This window comes from Lontra canadensis, unplaced genomic scaffold (assembly GCF_010015895.1).
Source record: "Lontra canadensis isolate GAN:19392208 unplaced genomic scaffold, GSC_riverotter_1.0 scaffold169, whole genome shotgun sequence".
NCBI lineage: Eukaryota > Metazoa > Chordata > Mammalia > Carnivora > Mustelidae > Lontra > Lontra canadensis.
The window spans coordinates 1,068,958-1,090,753 of NW_022631163.1; the positions used below are offsets into that span (position 1 = coordinate 1,068,958).

The following is a 21,796-nucleotide window of genomic DNA, read 5'->3' on the forward strand; positions in this document are numbered from 1 at the left end:
ACAAGAATATGAATCAGGCATATAATAAGCACTATCATTATCTCCCTTGTACAATGCCACACAGAACAAAGTATTTATTAACTCATATGTTCATTAAACAACAGCCTCAAAGGGTGCCTGGGTGGCACAGTTGGTTAAGCATCTGCCTTCGGCTCAGGTCATGATCCCAGTGTCCTGGGATCAAGCCCCACAACAGGCTCCTTGCTCAGCGGGGAGCCTGCCTCTCCCTTGCCTGCCATTCCCCCTGCTGTGCTTGTTCTCGGTCTTGCTCGCTCGCTCTGTGTGTCAAATAAATAAATAAAATTTAAACACACACACACACACACACACACACACACACAGCCTCAAAACACAGATGGGGTATATTTGAAAGAACAACAGATGAAGAGTCAGAGCAAACCTGAGGACAGGAGTCATGTCGTATTCATCTCTGCTTCCTATCTTTAGTGAACTGACCTATCCCCAAATTATCACTAGCCATGTAATCCTGTCCAAGCCCCTTTATCTCCTTATAGCTTAGTTTCCTCGCCTGTAAAATGGTGGCAATAGTCTCTGCCCAGCCCATCTCGCTGAGTAGCTAAAAGGAATAAATAAGGTCACATATGCCAAGCAAATCAAAGTACTAAGAAAATATGAAAACATTTTATAATAAAGATTGTTAGTCAAGTCTTCCCACAGAATGGCCAAGACCCTCACTGTTGCCTTCACTTTTTCCTGAAGCCTCTAAAATCTAAAATGTAAGCTAACAACAGCATGGTCTCCTTTTCTGGGTCACAATGGGTTAGAAGATCTAATTTTATTTTTCAGCTATGCTACAGACATTCAGATTGATCAAGTCCCTTTCCAGCCTCTAAGGTCTATGGGCCGGGTATCCTATATTTCTTTCATTAGTCTTATACCATGCTCACAGATGTGTCACATTAAACCTAGGAACTTTTTTTAAAAAGGAAAATAATTGACAATGGTGGTGGTTTTATGTAGGACAGGATAAATGTCTAACTTTTACCAAGGAAAGTCATTTTTAGAAATGTTCCAGTGGTTATCTCCTTGCCTACCCTCCTGCCTCAGTTGAGAAGTCAAACATGAAAGGAGATATCAGCTATTGGGTCTGGTAAACATCTCATCAATTCTACTGCTAGCTGAGTTTACATAAATTCCCAACTTTCACCAAATAACATTTCAGCAAGGCAGTAATGAGTCCACATTGTAATCAGCAACTCCTGGGTAATATAATATTACTTAGAAGACAGAGGTCATTTGAAGACCGGAAAGAGGAATGAGAACCCAAACTCATAGACAGAGGGACTCTCTATCTTGATGAGAAAATTCAGCATGGACTGCCGCCCATCCAACATTTCTTCACAAGCAGACTCTGGGCATGGGTGATAGGTTTTTCCACTGTAGTTACAATTTCATTTCACAAGGTAAAAGGCTCTCCCATCCAAGTATAATAGGAAAACAGAGAGCCTGTCTCTCTGTGAATTACTAAAACACAGTTTTTGATAGCCTATTTTGTCATGTCGAGTAGAAAGGCCACCCCGCACACTCCCTCTGTACCTGTCCACTACTGGGGCAATAAGCTAGTGTAATAAGAGGTGAAGTAGAAAAGACCAGCTGGGCACAAAATAGTCCATAATACAAAGGCTTTTGGAAAAAGAGGGAGTATTTACTTCCACTTTTTGGTTTATATATTTGCTTTTGGGTATGATCCATGTAGTTTTGGTACAGAAACTGAATGTTGATCTCATTAATCTCCAATTAGATGTGTCCGTAAGGAACAAAGTTACTTAAAAAAAAAAAAAAATAAGATGTAGTAAGCAGATGGCTTTTTTGAAAAAGTCATTTTGGGGGCGCCTGGGTGGCTCAGTGGGTTAAGCCTCTGCCTTCTCCTCAGGTCATGATCCCAGGGTTCTGGGATCAGGCCCGCATCAGGCTCTCTGCTCAGCAGGGAGCCTGCTTCCCCCTCTCTCTCTGCCTGCCTCTCTGCCTACTTGTGATCTCTGTCTGTTAAGTAAATAAATAAAATCTTTAAAAAAATAAAAAATATAAATAAATAAATAAATAAATAAGTCATCTCAAAAAGGATTCCTTAAGAAAAATAAACCAGTCTAGATTCAGGGACTACAACTGATTTAATGGAACAAATGTCGGTTTAAAAACAAACAAACAAACCAACTTTTTTCTTTTACTCCTAGATTAGGACAATGATTAGAAAAGGCTCGGTTAATATAGATCAATTTCAAAACACAGACACAATGGTCTTTTCCTCCTTTTAAAACAGTTGGCACAGAGCTCCCTAGAATAAACCTGGACTCTTAATTTTCTCCCACTCCTAGATCAAACTAAGATGAGGGAGAAAATGCACTCATTCAAGATTCCTTAAGTACCTACTAAATGCTAATGGGCACTATTATGCCACAGGGGAGATGTCCAAAGCACACTATAACCACCCTAACCTTCTAGGGGCATGGCATTCACCTAAAATTCATAAACAAGAACAAAAGCTACATTAAGAGGTGCTTTTCCTAGATTGCCATTTGGCTCTTTTTACGTGATCTGACTTTCTCCAGAGCGTATCTAAAAGGCTCCAGAAAAATGGGTGACTTATCTGCACAGATTATCAGACATGTCAGACTACTGATGAGAAAAAGAAGTACCTTCTCCTCAATGTAGTTTTGAGGAAATGTCAAGATGAGAACAGCTCCCAGCAAAGCAATAGCTCAAGATTCACAAGTCTTGTTAGACAGTGTTTGCAGGAAAGCACTGGAGCAATAGCCAACTCCCTCCCAGTCCAATTAGAAGAAAGCCCTTAAGAGGCTCAAACCCTTCCCAGCCCTATTTCTGCTCATTAACACTGGGGCTATAATACACGGCACCCCTGACTATTGTACACACCCTCTGGGACAATATGGTGTGTTGCAGTCAGTTTGTTTCCCTTCAGCTTTCTCAGACCCAAACTGCTCAAATTCAACTGATCCCTGCTGGTCTAAGAAAAAGTCTGCCTGCTCTTTATTTTCCAACCCCCACAGTAATTCTTCACAAAATCCAAAAGCACAACTTTGCAGGTCCTCCTGGCTTTCCAGAGTCAAAGAAAACTAGGCAGTAGTATAGAAAAGAACAGAGCTAACAACCATTCCCTGAAATTATCCCAGACCAAAAAAAAAAAAAAAAAAGAGCTGTCCCATCAGCACCAATGATCTCCTATATAACTAACAAATTTCTCCCTTCCCACATATTAGTAAGCAACCCACTGTAATAATGCCTTAGGTCAACATTACGATGAGACCTCATTTTTCTGGGTCACAAACAGGTAGAGACAAAGCAGTCTTTGAACAAACTGGGATACTCAATAAACCCCAATTTCTTTCTTTCTTTCTTCTTCTTCTTTTTTTTTTTTTAAATAGAGCACTTAGCTGGAAAGCAGTAGTCTTGGTGTTTTGTTTTGTTTTGTTTTAAATATCCTGATATCCTGGTTAGTTTGTAGTGACTACATGAGCACATCAGCTTCTCGCATGTAAGGAATGGCAATTCCACTCCCAAGGTACAGACCATGAAAATAAACTAGAAACACACTCTAATCTCCACATCTGTCAAAAGCTTACCCATCTCCAATGCCCAATTCCCTTATCACCCCCAAGCCAGAAATGACTCACACCTCAGAACTCCAATGGCATTTCTTGAGTGTAATACTCTAAGGGCACTTACCACACACAGTAAGTAACTTGTAAGTGAGTGAGTGTTTTTACTCTAACTGAGTTATCATTTCTTGTTTCCCCAATAGGGCCCAACAGGGCTTATCACAAAAAGGAGGAAGCCCATAAATGTCATGATCTACCACAAAGACTTTAGAAAGGATTCCATTCACTCAAATTGAGAGTGTAGCTAAAGACATACAAAGATAGGATGTTTTTGGATTTGATGCTGTGGTGATTTATTTTTTGGTTGGTGGTAAAAGGGGTGATGAGCCACCATCTGGGGTTTTATCCTCCCCTTGTTTTATTCCTCCTTGTTCCTTTAGGCAAAATGAGTAAATATGGCTTAAAATGGGCCACAAAAACTGTTTGTTTAGCAGTACCTTAAGAAAATATCTTTAAATGTACCTTTGATTTTATGTTTCTGTAAAAACACTCCAAAAGGTTCACAAAAAAGGGCTCTAAACACATTTAAATGACTACTTCAAAGGAAAAATAGTTTTAAAAAGCAGTATTTCTAAAAGGCAGCAGCTGTTGGATCCTACCGTGTGTTCTCTTCTAGCACATTCGGAGTGACTCTTCAATACTGTGTGAGGGGTATGCCCCTCCCTCTCTGTCCCTCACCCCCAGAGGTGCTCTTCACAGACCAGAATTCCACTCTGCAGCCAGCCGATGGCTGGGCTCCAGCCTCTCAAGGGGGGAGACAAGGCACAGAAGCGCTGACAGGCCCTCACGAGCAGCAGTGATGCAGAGCGCCGGAATAAACTCTGAAGCTGCTTCTCACGGTTGAAAGGACAAGGCACAAGCTGTTTTCTCGCATCCTCTGCCTCTTAAGGTTACAACGAACCAGACTCTGATCCAATTAAAATCCCTACAGTTGATGTTTTCTCAGAGAAGGACAAAGCAAAGATGACCTGGGCTTGTCGGGAGCACAACCAGCCACATAAGGTGTTGGTTGATAAATGAAGAGTTAAAAAAGATGAAAAATTTAAGTCATGACTGCCATGAAATTATTTACTCATGGTAAGGTGTTTTGGGCAGTTACAGCTGTACAACAGTAAATTGTTAACAAGCATCTCCCGAAGAAAAATCTCCATTATAGATCACAGATAAGACAAGACACAGAGTACATTGCTACTGGGAGATCAACATCCCGGAATGGGAGAGGATGTGTCAGATGCAAGTCAAGAGGGCCTACCCTATCCTGAAACCACTTTCAAGAAAAACTGTACTTTGAGGAGGATGACATTTACCCTAATTGCTGCAGCTAATTAAAATTAGGTAATTAAAAAAATTTCAAATGCACTTTAAATTTGATGTAGGGCATAATTAAAAATCAGATTTTAAAAAATACCATTAGGGCAGTAAGGTGAAGGTTGGCATACTAGAGGGGGGGAATAAAAACAAAACGTAGTTTAGCTCTCAGAAAACAGGAGGGAAATGGCAGTCTGTCAAAGTTATTATAGGGGGACTTGTTTTTTTCCTTTTTAAAGACCAGAACTTAACAACTTGGAACATCTGTGCCCTTGCCTTTCCCAAGTATGCCGATGTCGAGCAGCACTTCTCGTGTCAGTCTCCTCCCCAGCAGGAACCAGGCTGGTGAATCAGCAAAATGTCAGGATCGTCGGGAAGCTGCCACTATTACTTTGAGTTAGCAGGAACAAAAAAAGAACGAGAGCTGTGTTTCCAGAAACAAACTTGGTGATTCCTGTGTGAATACACAGGTAGCAGATGACACTGTGCAACTCTGTCAGGGATGTAATAAGTCCTGCAGGGGGAGGGTTCAAGACGCATTCGAAACAAGGCCAGCCTGGAAATCGGGGGCCCAGAGGGCCAGACTCAACCTCAACAGTTAGCTGTCCATTATTTGGACCTCTGTTTTGTCACTAAATAAATAACTAAGGCAATGGGCTAAATCATGTGTCAGGTCTGCTTAGATTCTGAAAATCTACCGTTCTGTAGGTGAATTAAAAGGTGAAGTCACAACTAAGAACTCTTTCTACCTTACTAACTCTGTGAGGACTAGTCAGTACCTTGAATAGGGCTGATCATATGGTAGATATTCAAATATATATTTACTAACTGATGCTGCTTGAACATCCAGTCTAGTCCATGGTTCTTCGGGGTCTAGTACAGTGCCTGGTACATAATAAGCACTCAAAGCATGTCTACCGCATGAGTTCATGAGACCCTATACTAAGCTGATCCAGAAACAAGCTGATCCACCAGGGTTCTTATACAACCCAGAACCCAGCAGTAAACCCTGAGAAACACAGCAACCTGGGGACAGACAGAGTGATTCGTAATGCTACCTAACCTTACAAGTCTCAGAAATGGCTTAAGATCACCCTTCAAGAAGCCTGCATTAAAATTATTCACTGATTTATTTCTATGAGAATTATCAGGCAGGAAAGAACCTAGTCAGACATGCTCTCAGGAGAAAGATTAGCAGGAAGATGAAAATAACATGAAGCAGCAGCAGATTCCCCGTGAATATCACTCAGGCAGACTAACTACATTTGTCTCCTACCTTCGGAAATCTGGATTCAAACAGAACCATTGGAAGAGAATTCGTTTTAATGAACATATCTCCGACCACGGGCATATCAAAACCCGTTTGTAGGAAGCTGCTGCACATCTGAGAGCAAAGACAAAGTATAAAATGGTTTTGGAAGTCATGGTTCAGATTCAGCTAAAAGTAACATCTACTAAGTGCCTACTATGTATCAGAAACCGCTTGGCCCTCACATGGTCTCCTTTAATATTCCATAGCAATGAAAGGCAAAAGTTATTGACTCCACTTCTGCAGAGGACAATACTGAGGGCTGGAGGGTCATCAAATTTCACACAATAAAGTAAGCTGGGATCAGTAAGTAAGCTAGATCATCTGTTTAGGTCTAATGCTCATTCGACAAATATTACGTGTTTCTGTGCACTGAGGCTTTTTTAAGGAATAGGGAATGTAGCGCTGGACAAAAGAAATTAAAATCCCCATCTTCCTGGACATTCCAGTGTGCTTTCTACCACGGTTCACTGCCTCCTCTTGTCTCAACTCCACTGGGCCATCTGTTAGCAGAATGTCTAGATCAACAGATTCAAATCCTATCTGGCCATGCCGCTATAACGGACCTGGAAAATCAAGACCCTGAGAAATTAACGTTATTAAGGTATGAACAGATACATCACAATGAATTCCAGCACTAATAAGAGAAAATAGGACAATTAAGGATTGCCCCAGATTTATTCATAGATAAAAACAGATTTTCAAATGAGTAAAGAGCAGCGTGTGTTTCAAGATGGGAGATAATTAGAATGAAAATAGAACACCAGACGTGACAGCAGACATCAGCAGAGACAGACAGGAGAAGAGAGTAAACAGTATTCCCTCACCCTGTCAGCCTTCCTACTGAGAACAGATCTGCAAGGATATCTGTATTATCGTGTCCAAGTAACCCAAGGAGAGACTGCACAGCATTCAACTCCACCAGAAGGTGGTACAGGTCTGGCATGGTGGCCACCACGTGCATCTCCTGAATGATGTCATTTAGGTCCAGCTCAGATTCCATAAACCTAGGAGGGGAAAACAAGACAGCATCAGTGAAAGGAAAGGGGTACCATCAGCACTGAGGAGCAAACAGCAACATAATCCAGACAGGGAAACAATCTGTCAAAGTATATGCAACAGACCAACCAGGAAGTACACTCATCCAAACATCATACTGTCACACAATTTCCTTGAGAAATCGATTTCCTCATTACAAAAATCAATCTTGGATTCAGATCTCATTACAGGGTTCCCCTTACTCTTGCAGTCACAAGTTGCCTTTTAGAGGCTCCTGAAACATTTTGTAGCATTAAATCATCTGCCCACCAGTCCTGTGGATTAGCTACCATGACCACAGTGTTGCCCTGACATAGTTCTCCCACTAATCCAAAAAGGGTTTCTCTTACCTGCCACTTCCGATCAACGGCCAGTTATCCCCCTTACCCAAAGGAAGATACTGAGATTCTCCTACCATCCAAAACTACCCTGCCTTCCACCAAACCCTCTCTCTTCAGTGAGCTGATTCGGGGGCAGATTCCACAGTAAAGCAGCGCTAGTCTCCCTCACCCTGCAATCACCACCACACCTTATGTGGCAAGGCAGATACTCCACTCATAGTTCCACACCCGAACCCTTCAAAAAACCTGTGCCCAGGCGCTAAGAACAAAACTGTTGTGCATTCACCTCTCCCAGTCCTCCCCTGGTGTTTGACATATCAGAAATGCCCACTAAGCCTTTGATGAACAAGACAGGAGGGTTTGCTCTGAGGAAGAAGTGAGCCAATCCATGTAAAGCAACTGAACAATACCCGACTGACAGTAACTGAAGGGAAGCAGTGGTGATGTTGTTGTGGTGGTTGTTGTGGTGGTAGTGGTGGTGGTTGTTGCTGAAATAGGCTCCATGCCCAGCATGAAGCCCAAAGCAGGGCTTGAACTCATGACCCTGAGATCAAGCCCCGTGTCAGGCTCTGCATTCAGCGTGGTTTCCCTGATATTCTTTCCCTCTCCCTCTCTCCCTGCCCCTCCCCCTGATCACATGCTTACTCGCTCTATAATACATAAATAAATAAGATCTTTAAAAAAAAAGAAAGAAAAAAAAAAAAAAAGACCAGCGCTGAGACCAAGAGTCACACACTTAACCAACTGAGCCACCCAGGCACCCCAGGGGTGGGTGGTTTAACAGACTCAGAGTCAGACTGCCTGGGTTTGAACCTGACCTTAGCCACTTACTTCATTTCTCTATGCCTCAGTTTCTCATCTGTAAATAACACCATAAAGTTACCTCCCAGAGCTACTGTAAAGAGTCAATAAATGAATATATATAAAATATATAAATATTAAGAAAAAGGCCTGGCCTATAAAAAGCTATGTGTTTGCTCTCATTTCTTCTTCTCCTGCCGCTACCGTTATTATTTTGTCTCTCTTTGTTTCTAGAATGTAAGCTTCTTAAGGACAGAAATGTATCTTTTGTCTCTATATATCCACAGCTGCCTGCTTAATCAAATGGCCTCAATTTAATTTTATATCAGGGTGCTTTAATTTAAAAAAGGAAAAGAAACATAAGCAGGGACTCTTGAAGTTATATATGCCTCATTCAGATGCTGAGGGCCTGGGCAAAGACCACCTCTCCAGAAATCTGGATTCTGCAAGGAAAATAATCTAGACTATTTAGACTATTCTTTAAAACACGCAGACAATATCCTTACCATTGTTTTTTTCCCCCTTATTATTTTTAATCGTAACATTTATATATTTTTTATAATCATAAAATACTACTTTTTATAGAAAACTGGGAAAAGACAAAACTTCAAAAAAATAAACAGGGGCGCCTGGGTGGCTCAGTTGGTTGAGCAACTGCCTTTGGCTCGGGTCATGATCCCAAGGTCCTGGGATCGAGCCCCACACCGGGCTCCCTGCTCAGTGGGGATCTTGCTTCTCCTTCTCCCTCTGCTGTTCTGCCTGCTTATGTTCTCTTGCTCTCTCTCAAAACAAAAACAAAAACACAAAACAAAACAAAAAGAACACAGAAATCATCCGTTATCTCAGTGACCAGAAATAACCACTGGTAATACTCTGGCAGATTTAAGTAGTTTTTCTAAACTCCTAACCTCCCCGACCTGCCAAAAAAAAAAAAAAAAAAAAGTAGCCTACACAGTATACAGTTCTATATTCAATTTTTGCCATTGTTGTTAACATAGGCTGAACAATTTCTCTTATCATTAAGCATTCTTCTACAATAGGAAAAGCCAGTGTCGGATGCAGCTGTCACTCCTTCTCCCAAGGCAAAAATCCCTCATTGAACCCAGCGCCCTTCCATGGTTAGCCCAGACATGACTTCAGAATCCTTCTCAACACGGTGTTCCAAGAAGAAACCACTCATCAGTCCCACAGTGGGTGTAGGAGATTAAGCCCATCTGAAATTTCTATTCTAAATAACACATTTTAAAAAGCTACATGGTATTTCCTTATGTGGATCTATCATAATTTATTTCACCAGTCCCCCCTTTGTCAGACATTCAACTGGTTTCCAATCTTTTCCCTTATAACAAATGACACTAAGATGTATGTATTCATCAGTACCGTGTTAGGATAAATTACCAGGAAGGTGCCCAGGCAGAAAGAATGCATAACTTAGGAGATTTTGCTATAGCCTGCCAGAAAGGTCCCAGCAGTGTCAGGAGTGCCTATTTCCTCCCGACCTTCCTCAAAACTAGTATTATCTATTTAAAATCTCCTCTAATTTGAGATAAGAAATATAACATTTTTTATTTTGCATTTTTGATAATATGTTAAAATTCTATTAATGTTTACTATTATTTGTGTTTCTTTTTGACCATTTTTATATAAGGGTGCTCAACTTATTTACTGATTTATAAGCACTCTATATATTAAGGAAACTAATCTCTGCCATATGTTGTAAAAAAAAAAAATAAACCAGTGAAAAATATTTGCCCTTTAATTTTTACACTGTGCTTTTTAACATAAAAGTTTTTAAAAGTCTGAGTAGTTATATTTTAGCCTTTATGAACTCTATGCTACATGTGCCTTGAGTAAGATTTTTTCCTACGCTAAGATCAAATATATTTTACGATATACTACTTCTGTGTTTATACATATTTAAATGTTTAGGAGTAAGTAATTCTGAGATATATTTTAGCATATGAAATAGGGCAAAGATCTAGCTTTATTTTCTGCAATGTTTGGCCAGTTGTCCCAAAACCATAATCTATCCTTTTCCCACAGATCTGAAGAAATATCACCTCTATCATACACTAAATTTTAATGTGTACTCTAATCTTTTTATGGGCTTTTCACTCCATTTCATGGATTTGTTTGCAAATTCCTGAGCCAGGACCAACCACATTTCTACATTATCATGGCATATTTTACCTCTGTTATTACAAAACACTCCTTTGTTCTTCTTTTCCAATGCTTCCTTATCTATTCTCACCTGCTTATTATTCTCATTTCAAAATTATTTTTCTCAAGATTCTCCTCCACACCAGTTTTTTTTAAGGCTTCTTCATCTATGCTTACAAACAGATTATCCTTTCAGATCACTAGGGTCCTTATCACCTAAGGCATGGAAGCCAAATCAGAATCATGACTTGGGAGGGCTGGTATACAATTCAGGTACTAGGACAGTAGATCTGTATAATCCTTGAACCTGAAAGGCTCAGTAAATCTCTAAGGCTTATTTGCCTTACGTGAGTCCTAGGGAGTAACTTGACAAAAGACTTTTACAGTTCACTGGGAAAAACTGGCAAGGGCATTAACAGTCTAAGCAAAGTCATGTTGAGTGAGAGGAAAAGGTTTGGGACCTTGGGGTATAATCAATGAATGAATGTCACCCTGGAGAGAAGCCTCTTGGTGGCATCCTGCAAAATCTTTTAAATTTTTAAATTTTAAATTTTTAAAGATTTTATTTTTAAGTAATCTCTACACCCAATGTGGAGCTCAAACTCACAACCCCAAGATCAAGAGTCACATGCTCTTCCATCTGAGTCAGCCAAGCGCCTATTAAGCCTGTTTTTGATGAACAACTTGGATGAAGATATATAAACGGCAAACTTAACAAATGTCATATGACACAAAGCTTATAAAGACAGTGAACACAGCAGCTGAAAGAATCAATTCAAAAAGTTCCTGACAAGCAATAATGATGGGCCAAATCCAACAGGATGAAAATTACCTAGGATTCACACCGAGTATTGCACTGAACCACAGTCAGGTACAAATGCACGAGTGAGAAAGATACAGTTTAGTGCAGAAAGGACTTGATGGTTTTAGTCAATTTTAACTGCAATGCAAATCAGACCTGAGACAGTTCTGCCAGGACAGAGACTAATTCTCCTTCATCTCTGGACGCCCAGCACCGGGCACCACTCCCTGGTCCACCACAGAAATTTGGCAGATACCTGCCAAAGCAAGGAGCAGAGAGGAAAGTAGCTGCCACAAAAGCTGCTGTGGTTTTAGCCTGCTTAGAAGATAACTTAAGAGTTAGCATGCAGATCAGATGGCCCTTAAGGTCTAGGACATCTGTTATAGGAACCATACTTTATGTAGAAACCTAAGGAAACAATTCGGGGAAGCAACTAAGATTATAAGGAATCTAGACATCCTCTCATAAAAATGTGTTGAAATTCTTTTTCATTCCAAGTTGAAATCTTATGAGTTAGAGCTGCCAAAGATGAAACAGGTTTCTTTGTAAGGTTAGATCCTTGTCACTGGGGGTAATTAATATTGGGCGACATGAAAAAAAAAAAAAAGATCAAGGAGAAGAAGAATGGACTGCACCTTTCAGTCCCTTCCAACTTGGAAATTCTTCTTCCAACTATGCAGTTTTAACCCAATGTTTTTAAGTTTAGAAAGTCATAAAATTATTAAAACAAAACCAACAAAATAAGCAAAAATTCAACTATGAGGAGGGAAACATCACAAAAATACCACTGGGTCCAGTGTTACATTAATAATGAGTTACAGTAGGAAACGCCTGGGCTTGGGAATGAGACTCACCGGGGTCATACCCCAAGCCACATTTATAGGCTGTGTAACCAAGAGTAGTGTGTCAACAAGCATTCATTGGACATATACTAGGCGCCAGTCACTGTGCTGGGCACTGAGGAAATACCAAATAACAAAACAATCCCAGCTACTGTCCTCATGGAGCTTCTAGCAAGGCACAAATCTAAACAATTTATTCAATGCAATTAATTGTAATGATGTCCGGTGTTGCCCAAGAGAACTGTTACGGGAACACAGAGCACAGGGCCCCAGTCTGAACAATGCAGACAGAGAATATTAACTAATCTATTTCTAAACTTCAACTTCCTTAAACTTCCTAGCTGAATTATAGTGAGGATTAAAAGAGATAATAAATGTAATGTGCCTAACAACAGCAGGCACATAGCAGGTGCTCAATAAATCTAGATAACTTCAAGTCTGCTCTGCTCTAAAAAAATGTTCTTCTCTTTCGGCTGACCAAGAATAAGCCTACTCATTTAAAGCACACACTACACTATTTGTAGAGGACTGACCGTCTAGGGATTAGACACACCTTTAGAAACAGCTGATGCATAGCTGGAAGAAAGATCAAGTTAGAGGTCAATGGGAAAGCAATAGAGCAACATATTAAAACAGTAACCCAGGCTCAGGCGGGGTCATCAGTTCCGTCTGGTATGACAGAGAATATTCCGCCCGTCTGCCCACGTACATTTGCTTCAGACCAGCAGGATGTTCTCCTTCAACCATAAGAGTGAATGTTAGCAAATGACCAGTGAAGTAAAAAAATACCAGAAAAGCAAGAGAAACCAATGAGATCTCCCGCAATCATAAAGCCAGCTATCGATGCATAGGAAGTATGAGGTTTCTTGAACCCAAATGAATCAGCAGTTCTCAAAGTGTGGTCCTGGGACCCCATGGTGGTATAGGAGGTAGCCAGAGATCCTTCAGGAGTCTATAAGGCTAAAACTATTTTTAGGGTAAATCCAAAACATTATTTGCCTTTTTCACTCTCATTCTCTCAGGAGTGTACGGTGGAATTTTCCAGAGGGCTGCACAACACATGGTGCTATCATTGCCCCGAGGGCAATAAAATGTGTGCTTGTATATTCTAAAATTTCCTAAGATAAGCACTTTGGGGTACTCAAAAATTTAAGAGTACAAAGGGGTCCTGAGCCACTAACCTAAGGAATTCCAGCCCTACAAAAATGAAGAGGACGAGAGAAGGGGCACACTCTACTCGGTGTGATGTTTGGGAGAATGATCGCACAGTGCAAAACAGACGCTGTGTAAGGAGAATTGTCAATTGAATCTGAAATGCAGCCAGATGACGAGAGGCATTTTTGGGTATGCAATCAAAATGACAATTGCATATATGGGAAAATAAATCTGAACGTTTCTGATCTCAACCGGAAAGCTTCATTCAAATATGCTCCAGCAATTTTCATCTTAATTGCACCTTGCTGGTCTAGAGAATTATAAAAGACCCTGCACCAGTAAGAATTCAAGAACTCAAGGTTAAAACACAATGTAGTTTCCTAACTGCTTTTGGATATGAAAAAAAAATGTTCTTTATGCATAATTTCAATTTTCAAATGTTGTGACTTAAAAACTAAAATAGTGTATCAATTTGTCTGGATGGAAAACACGATTGTTGCTGTTTTTTTGTTTTTTGTTTTTTAAACAAAATGTTTTCTTAGAAACACTTTATAAATGGTAACACTGGAACATCTGTGGTACCTAAGATGTAGAAGGTGAATATAACCCACAGAAATCCAGTGCTCTACACTGACAGAAGTATACCTACAAGCCAACAAAGGCAATATTAGCATTCTTTTTTTTTTTTTAAAGATTTTATTTATTTATTTGACAGAGATCACAAGTAGGCAGAGAGGCAGGCAGAGAGAGGAGGGGGAAGCAGGGTCCCCACTGAGCAGAGAGCCCAATGTGGGGCTCGATCCCAGGACGCTGGGATCACGACCTGAGCCGAAGGCAGAGGCTTAACCCACTGAGCCACTCAGGTGCCCCGGCAATATTAGCATTCTAAGAAGTACTGTGGTTCTTAAATTTCTAGTGTTATCAGCCTACAGCGCAGCTTCCTCATAATGTCTCTTCAGGTTCCAAGCAATGGGAATGTAGTAAGGATGACCTCAACTGTGTAAGATCACTCATATTTACTGAGCACCTACAGTATGGCAGGTACTGTGCTAGGTACTACAAACAGAAACAAACAAGACACAGTCTACCTCCTGAAAGGCACATGGAGTCTAATGCAGGAAAACCACTGAGTAAAGAAATAATAATAGACCAAACGACAAAGATGTTAAAGACTGATCACATTCACCGCGGGCAAGAATTTAGGGAAAGAGACCTCCTGGTGGGAGAATAAAAGGCCAGGGTGTGAAATCTGGCAGGAGTTATCAAAGTTTAAAATATATTCTCTTCAACTGGGAATTGAACACTTAGGTATCTATCCCACAGAAATAATGTGCACTAAGACACATGTAAATGGAGGTTCACTGCAGCATCGTTCACAAAAGTCAGTATTTAAAATAACCAAATATCCATCCAAAGAAAAAATTGTAAATAAATTGCGGTATCTCCACACCATGAAACACTCCACACCAGTCACAAAACATAAGGTAAACATGCATGGAAAGATCTCCTGTTATGCAGGTAAAACCATCAAGGTTCAGAATATGTACAGTATGATTTAGGTAGGGGAAAGGCTTACATATGTAAATGTATGTACAGAAAACAATCTAAAAGAAAACTCACAGAGACGATCTTTGGAGAGCAAAATGGAAAGGGGGTCTGTACAATGAAGGAGAATTTTCATTTTTTACTTAACCTATGCACGGTTGGTGTTTTTTATAATGACAGCCTGCTCGTGTGTTACTTGTGTTATCAAACGCACATATACAGACACACAGACACAGTGCAGTCTTAAAAGTGCTACTACATGGTAGAGGTCAGCACAAAACTGACAGGCCTCTCATGTTGGGAGGGCTGAGCTCTGATCAAGCTACTCCTCCTGTTGAAGAGGGTTGTGGCCTGGGTCTGGTAACAAGGCTCTCCTCTCCCTACACCTCCTCACCTACAGCACAGAGAGGACCTACTGAATTACATGAGCCTCACTAGGTTGCCAGGAGGACTCTGTGCCTTTGTTCATGCTAATCACACTGCCTGGGAGACCTTTCTAGGTTCTTTTCTGCCTATTAAAATAAAAATCATTCTTCAAGGCCCAGCTCAAATACCACCTCTTCTGTGAAGCCCTCAACTTGCTCCCAACTTGGTATTCATGGTTTCTTTCCCTATGCTCCCACAGCCCTCTGCTTGTATCTCTTTTAAAGTATATTTCCTTCTACCCTGCATTTATAGTCAGTCTCCCTAGCACCCCATAAACTGGAGTACAAAGACTGTACGATTCAACTCTTAATTGCCTAGAGGCCTTAGGTCTATTAAGATTCATTAAAAGTGTACGTCCTAAGAGGCAGAAAGACAGGGAAGGAAGAGAGAATTGGAACATTAAAATCTGTATAAATATGAAAATTCCTTTAGTTAGAATTCATTTTTTTCTCTACCTAAATCAGACTGTATATATTCCACTCCTTGATTTTTTTGGTCACATACAGGTGCTCTTTCAATGTTCGTACTCATCAGGATGGACTAGAAGATACCAGATTCCTCATGACAGCACCTCACAGCACATGGAGGCGCAGGTGTGGTAAAATCACATGAACTGTCATTTCGTGAGCACCTACTGTGTGCCAGGCACTGAGCTAAACACCTGCCATCATTCTCACTCAGTCTTCACAACAACCCTGTGAAGGAGGTATTCTTTATGCAGATGAGACACCTGAGGCTCAGAAAGGAGAAGCGACTTATTCAAGGTCACATAGGAATCACACCCATATCTGTCTAACTGTAAAGCCTTGGACATTTTTCTCACCAGTAAAGCTATCACTGATGACAGGCATGGTCCATTTTCTTTGCACCTTGAGAAGAACAATACAGAAAAGAGCTAACTTAGTAGACCAGATCTTTAGAAGACTCTAGTCCTAGGCTGACATCTGGGAACTTGGCTTTTGAAAGGTTACCTAAGTGCTCACCTGGAGCATTTAACTTCTGCTTTCCTTCTGGGAGAGTGGAATTTTGATAATCATTGCTGACAGAGAAGGCCTATATAACTTGTCCTCAATAAATATCCTGGACTCTTTAGTCTCACTCAAATGAGCTTCCCGGGACAGAAACACAACATATGTTGATGTATTTCACTGTTGGAGAAAGGAACATGTCTGCATGTATCCCAGGAAGAAAAAAGACAAGAAGCCTACGCATGAACTTCTCCAGAGTCTGACTGATCTGTCTTTCCCTCTTGCTGATCCTGCTGTGTGCCCTCAAATACCACTGGCTCAGAGCCTTGAGTGTTTGCAGTGATTTCCCAAACAGGTGGGTTGTCCTGGAACTCCTGACACAAATCACAAATCCAAAGCAGGCAAACCAAACAAAAAACAAAACAAAAACAATAAGCACAACACATAGGAGGAAAGAAGGTTTCAGCAAAACAGAGATTTACTTCTCTGGATTGTCTGGAAACTTGATCCGTAACTCTTGGTTTTTGTATGATCTTTTCTCAAATGTAAGGATCATTTTCTTCACGGAGCTCTCATCCAGTGGTTCCTCCTGGTATAAAAGGAACAAACAGCAACAATTTCAGTCCAAAGGGATTTCTTATTCACTGATCACTACTTGTCTTCCCCAGCTCTTAAATGGTATTCTGCCACTCACCTTTCTGGGTTAAATATACAGTACCTACTTATCTCCCCCATTGGAAAGAAGGTTAAGGGTCTAGATCACATGCTACTTTGTATCACTGTCTCACAACTAGCTCAGGAAGCTCAGTTTAAGGCTTGAAAGACGGCTCATTCAACAAATATTTCTTGAGCATACTGTATGGCATGGAATAAGCAACAATATTAGATAGTATTATTTAATACTTACCCATCCTTCTCCTTGTTGTACAGGTAAGATAACTCTCAGGTTTAAAAGAACGTGTTCAAGGTCAAACCCTGAGTCAGTGACAGTGGACCTCAATCTTTCCTCAGTCAATCTTGGCCCCAGTCAGGGGTCAGCAAACTCCAGTCCACAGGCCAAATCCAACTCACAGCCTATTTCTGGACAGCCCGTACCATAAGAATGCTTGTTAAATAGCAACAGTCACAGCTTTGCATTTCTTACACATCACTGTTTTGGGTCCTTACTAGCTGCTGAGAAGGAAATCAGAGAGGCCCAATACAGCATCAAGAATTTAGGAAACTCACTCAGGGGAGACATAAAAAACTAGCAGACCATACAGTGTTCTTATTTCAACACTAGAATAATAACCACAAAGGTAAATAAAATAAATTTTTGTAAACAGAATCATTTCCCCCCAGAAAATCTACACTAAAATTTCAGGAATGTTTTCTCCTCCACGTCTTTTCAAGGTTACAGTCACATGCTGCGATGACTTTGCCTCTCTTACACCCAACTCCTGGCTTCACAGCTTTTGTGGCCACTGACCACAGCTTTCAACTAAAAGCAATACAAAGACTGCTATTAAGAGAACCAGAAACAGATCCTTTTGGAAAGCAATGAATCATCTCATAATTATGTAAGTACTCAAAAGTGTTAGATATTATTTTATTAAATTTCAGTGTTCATATGTTGGAGTTTTTTTGTTTTCTTTTCTTTTATGTTCAGTTAGCCAACATATACCGGGTTTTATGTAGGTGTTATTTATAAATTCGTTTTGGGCATGACAGATTTCTTAGATTTTATCAATGACTCCTGGCCCCCGAGGGCCTCTGTTGGACTCCCACCCCATGCCCAGTTATCTGTAGCTTAAATAGAAATTTCAGAAACTGAACTCAGTGCCCCGGCTCAGTCAGGACTCAGAGTCGAGCTTCACTACTCACTAGCCACATGGCAATATTACTTTGCTAAATATAATCCTCAAACCCTCACCAAGTCCAATTGACTCTACCTCACAAGTCCTTCTTGAATTCAACCACTCGGCATTCAGAATAAAATTCTAAATCCTTCACATGACCCATGTAAAGAAGGTCTGGCAGGATCTAGCCCAGACAATCTCTCCAACTCCCAACCAGAGTAAACACCCCTTTTGGTGGCCCATGTCTACTTGTTCACTGCTGACTCCCAGTGCCCACCACAGTGCCTGGCACACAGCAAGCTCCCAGGGAAGATGTGCTGAAGGAAGGCAAGCAGGCAGGGAGAGATGGAGGGGGAAAATACTACCTGTCTCTTTCAAGGTCATGGAGATGACCTATAGAGATGGGCATAAAACAGTTGTACAAACGAAAGGACACTACATTAACGTAAACTCTTATTGTTCTACTAGCAACAGGCATGATGTATCCAATGTGCCACATGGATTTCATGACGTAATCTAAATTTTTGGGAAGGATTAAGTCACTTTCAAACAACTTCAATCTCCGCTTCTTTTCTTTCCCCTAGCTAACATCTTGCCCACTCTGTAGAAAAAAATGGTAATAGTACAGCTCTCACAGGATCCCCCAAATCTTAGCCTCTCCAGGGTTTGGCCTTCCCTCCTTTAATTTCCCTCCAACGCTGGGGGAAAACTGAATTATCCGTCTTAGTCATCGACCACAGCAGTATCTCCAATAGCTCAATGTCAGAAACCAGAAGGAGATTTCAGAAAGATGAATGCTGGTGATGTAGCACAAAAAGGACAATAATATTTTACAAGTCCACGTGACTTTACAGGGGCAAACATCACTTGTTTTTCATTAAATGGGACTTTGGTGGCAGTGAGAAAATAACTCCTGGACTTGCAGTCTTCCATGTGTCATTTTTACAAAGTGATCTCTTTTTCCCTTGTCCCTTAACAGAAGGCCTGGTCCCATACTACATTTCTGTCTCCCAGGCTAGAAACCACTTACCCATGACAGCTACTATCCTAATCCTCCAGTACCAGCCTTGCCCTACATGGGAATTATACCTGCCAATTAACTGCTGCTGCAGGGCTAACAGATTGAGCAGAAGCTAGTGAGGAGGGCGGGAGGGAGAAAGGGAGGAAAGTAGAGCGGAGAGGAAAGGAAGAAGGGAGGATGAGCTACACACACTGTTTGTCTAAGCCAGCAAGGTTACTGCCCTCAAGAGAGGAAATTCAGAACTGTCTCCCACCACAGATTTCCAAAGTGTCACCATCTTTTAGGGGCAGACCCCAAATTAGCACTGGTACAAATCCTAATGAGGAGAGAGTTATTGTCACAACACAGTAAAGACCTTTTTGGAATATGAATCCATTTTTTTTTTTCTTTCTCAGATTCACACTCCAGCTTCATTTTTTAAATCCAAACTTAGCATCATGTCTTTCAGGGAACCAAAAAACAGCTGGCTCTTAAGAATCTATTTCCATAATTCATATTGAACAAAATGCCAGAGTGAAATAACATACAAGTTAACACTTAAGGATATAAAAAGACACTTAGGTAAGGTCATTTTATTTTTAATCACTGGTATTTTACCTCTACTCTTTTTAGCTTCATTTATTCACTCAATAAATATTTATTAAGGGCCTACCAAGAGCTAGGCACTGCACTGAGTGCTAGAGATACAGCTGTGAACAAACAGAGCCAATCCCTCTTGCCTAAAAGGTAAAGGAGAGGATAGCAAATGAGGAAAATAAACAAACCAGGATTTCAGATCACGGTAAGCGCCATGAAGACAATATACCGACCAAAGTGTAGGAGAATGACTTACATGTCTATCTCAGAGAGCGGAAAAGTTTCTTTGAGGAGGAAACATCTGAACTGAGACCCGAATGAGAAGAAAGAATCCCACCATGCAAAGCCTTAGGGGAAGAGCATTCCCCAAAGGGCACAGAAGTAAAAAGGTCCAGAGGTAGGAATGAGTACGCATTAAGGCATCCTGAGGACGAGCAAATAGCACCTCTTTTCCAAAACTGTATTTTTTCAGTTATACCTAAATACCCAATCTCTTACCTCCACCTTGAACTTCTCCACCTCTGTTGCTTTGCTAATGCCATCTCAACTGAAAAGCCTTCTTTCACCAGTCTGATAAAATTCTGCTCCTCTTTCAAAGACTACTGACTACATTAAAAAATGGAAATGCCTTCAATGTGTCCAGTCTGGGAGGCCTCCCTAACCCTCCCCAGTCAACAGCAACAGCCCCACAGTTCAGTGCTCGGGCCTCGATTAGGACACCTAACCCAGAATACTTTAAAAACTCTATCTGTAATGATCTTCACAATTTGAAAATGCTTTCCAACTCCATTATCACACTTCCCCTTCAGGTCAACACTGTGCAGTAAGTATTCTTAACCCTATTCTACAGGTGAAGCTGCAAAGCTCAGAGAAATTAAGGATTTGACCTAAAATGACAGTCTATAGCCACTGAGTCCGGGCCGGCCTAGCCTGCCACCTTACCTCCTCCTCTTCCTCCTCGCCCTCTCTGTCAATAATCTGCAGCAGTCTCTTTTTGTCATCGTCTGCTTCTTCTACTACCGTCATTTCCTCTTCCCGATAGCGGCCGCGGTCTCGGGGAGCAGCTTGCCTCCGACGCATTTTCAGCTCTTCCTCTTCATCATCCCGGGGACGTTTTGTGCCCCTGTTGGGCTGAGAAAGAAAAAAAGAAACATGGGATTCCAGAGCTAGAAAAGACCTAGAAGGGCACACAGAGCAGACATTCTAAAAGCTTTCAAGGATTCACCAATGAAAAGCTCCACAGTATGATTTCTCCCACAAAATGAAGCTCCAAGTGGTCATTTCTTCAGACCCATAGTGATTCTATAAATATATGACTGAAGTCTCCCACAAGGGAGCTGGCTTTTTTTTTTTTTTTACAGAATTTTTTTAATATGCAAAGTTTTATCACTTCACAAAAGTTGCTGTGTATACAGAAATCACAGGGAACGCAGACACTCTGAGATGGGTTAGGCTCAATTTACTAGTTATGATACAATCCCCAACACCAAACCCTTTGCAAGGTTTTAATTCACGTCTAAGAAAGAGTACAGTCACTCACAAGTACCCCGTACAGAGAAGATTACGTATGTAACATCCAAGGGTCTTTTGCACTCCGAAGTCCTACTTTACGGAAGAGCCAGGTAGAGTAAGGGCCAGAGGAGTATTACCCAAAGTCACAAAGCCAGCAGCAGCACTGAAAACACAATGAGCACTTCCCGACTTCTGGTCCAGGGCTCTGGCTGCCACACTGTTAGGTCCTTGTTTTGCCTTTGACACTGCAGTCCATGGAGGAGTTCTTAACAGCGGCCTTCCATTAAATTGGAATAAAATGAAACACTACTGAAATGGGCTTCAGAGCTGAGGAGAGACAGCACTGCACCAGGAATCAAAGAGCCCAACGTCTCCAAGCAGCTCAGGTTACTACTGGTGCAGCTCTGGGCACGTCATTAACCTCCCTATACCTTTGCTTCCTCATCTTCAAATGGCAAATGGAAATTATAGCCCTTTTCTCTGTGAACTTCAAAGGATGCTTCTATGTGTGTGTAT

The 21,796-nt window shown here is 41.0% G+C and overlaps 1 protein-coding gene across 1 annotated transcript in view; it reads right to left on the bottom strand.

Annotated features, from left to right (window-relative positions):
• The window catches only part of CTNNBL1 (catenin beta like 1), a 158,203-nt gene that overhangs the window by 104,289 nt on the left and 32,118 nt on the right, over window positions 1-21,796 (bottom strand). Inside the window, exons 2-4 of the mRNA XM_032845811.1 lie at window positions 20,711-20,899; window positions 16,816-16,922; window positions 7,123-7,262 (exon numbers count right to left, since the gene is read on the bottom strand). Of these exons, the coding sequence (XP_032701702.1) occupies window positions 7,123-7,262; window positions 16,816-16,922; window positions 20,711-20,899 (436 nt within the window). The remainder of the gene's footprint in view (window positions 1-7,122; window positions 7,263-16,815; window positions 16,923-20,710; window positions 20,900-21,796) is intronic.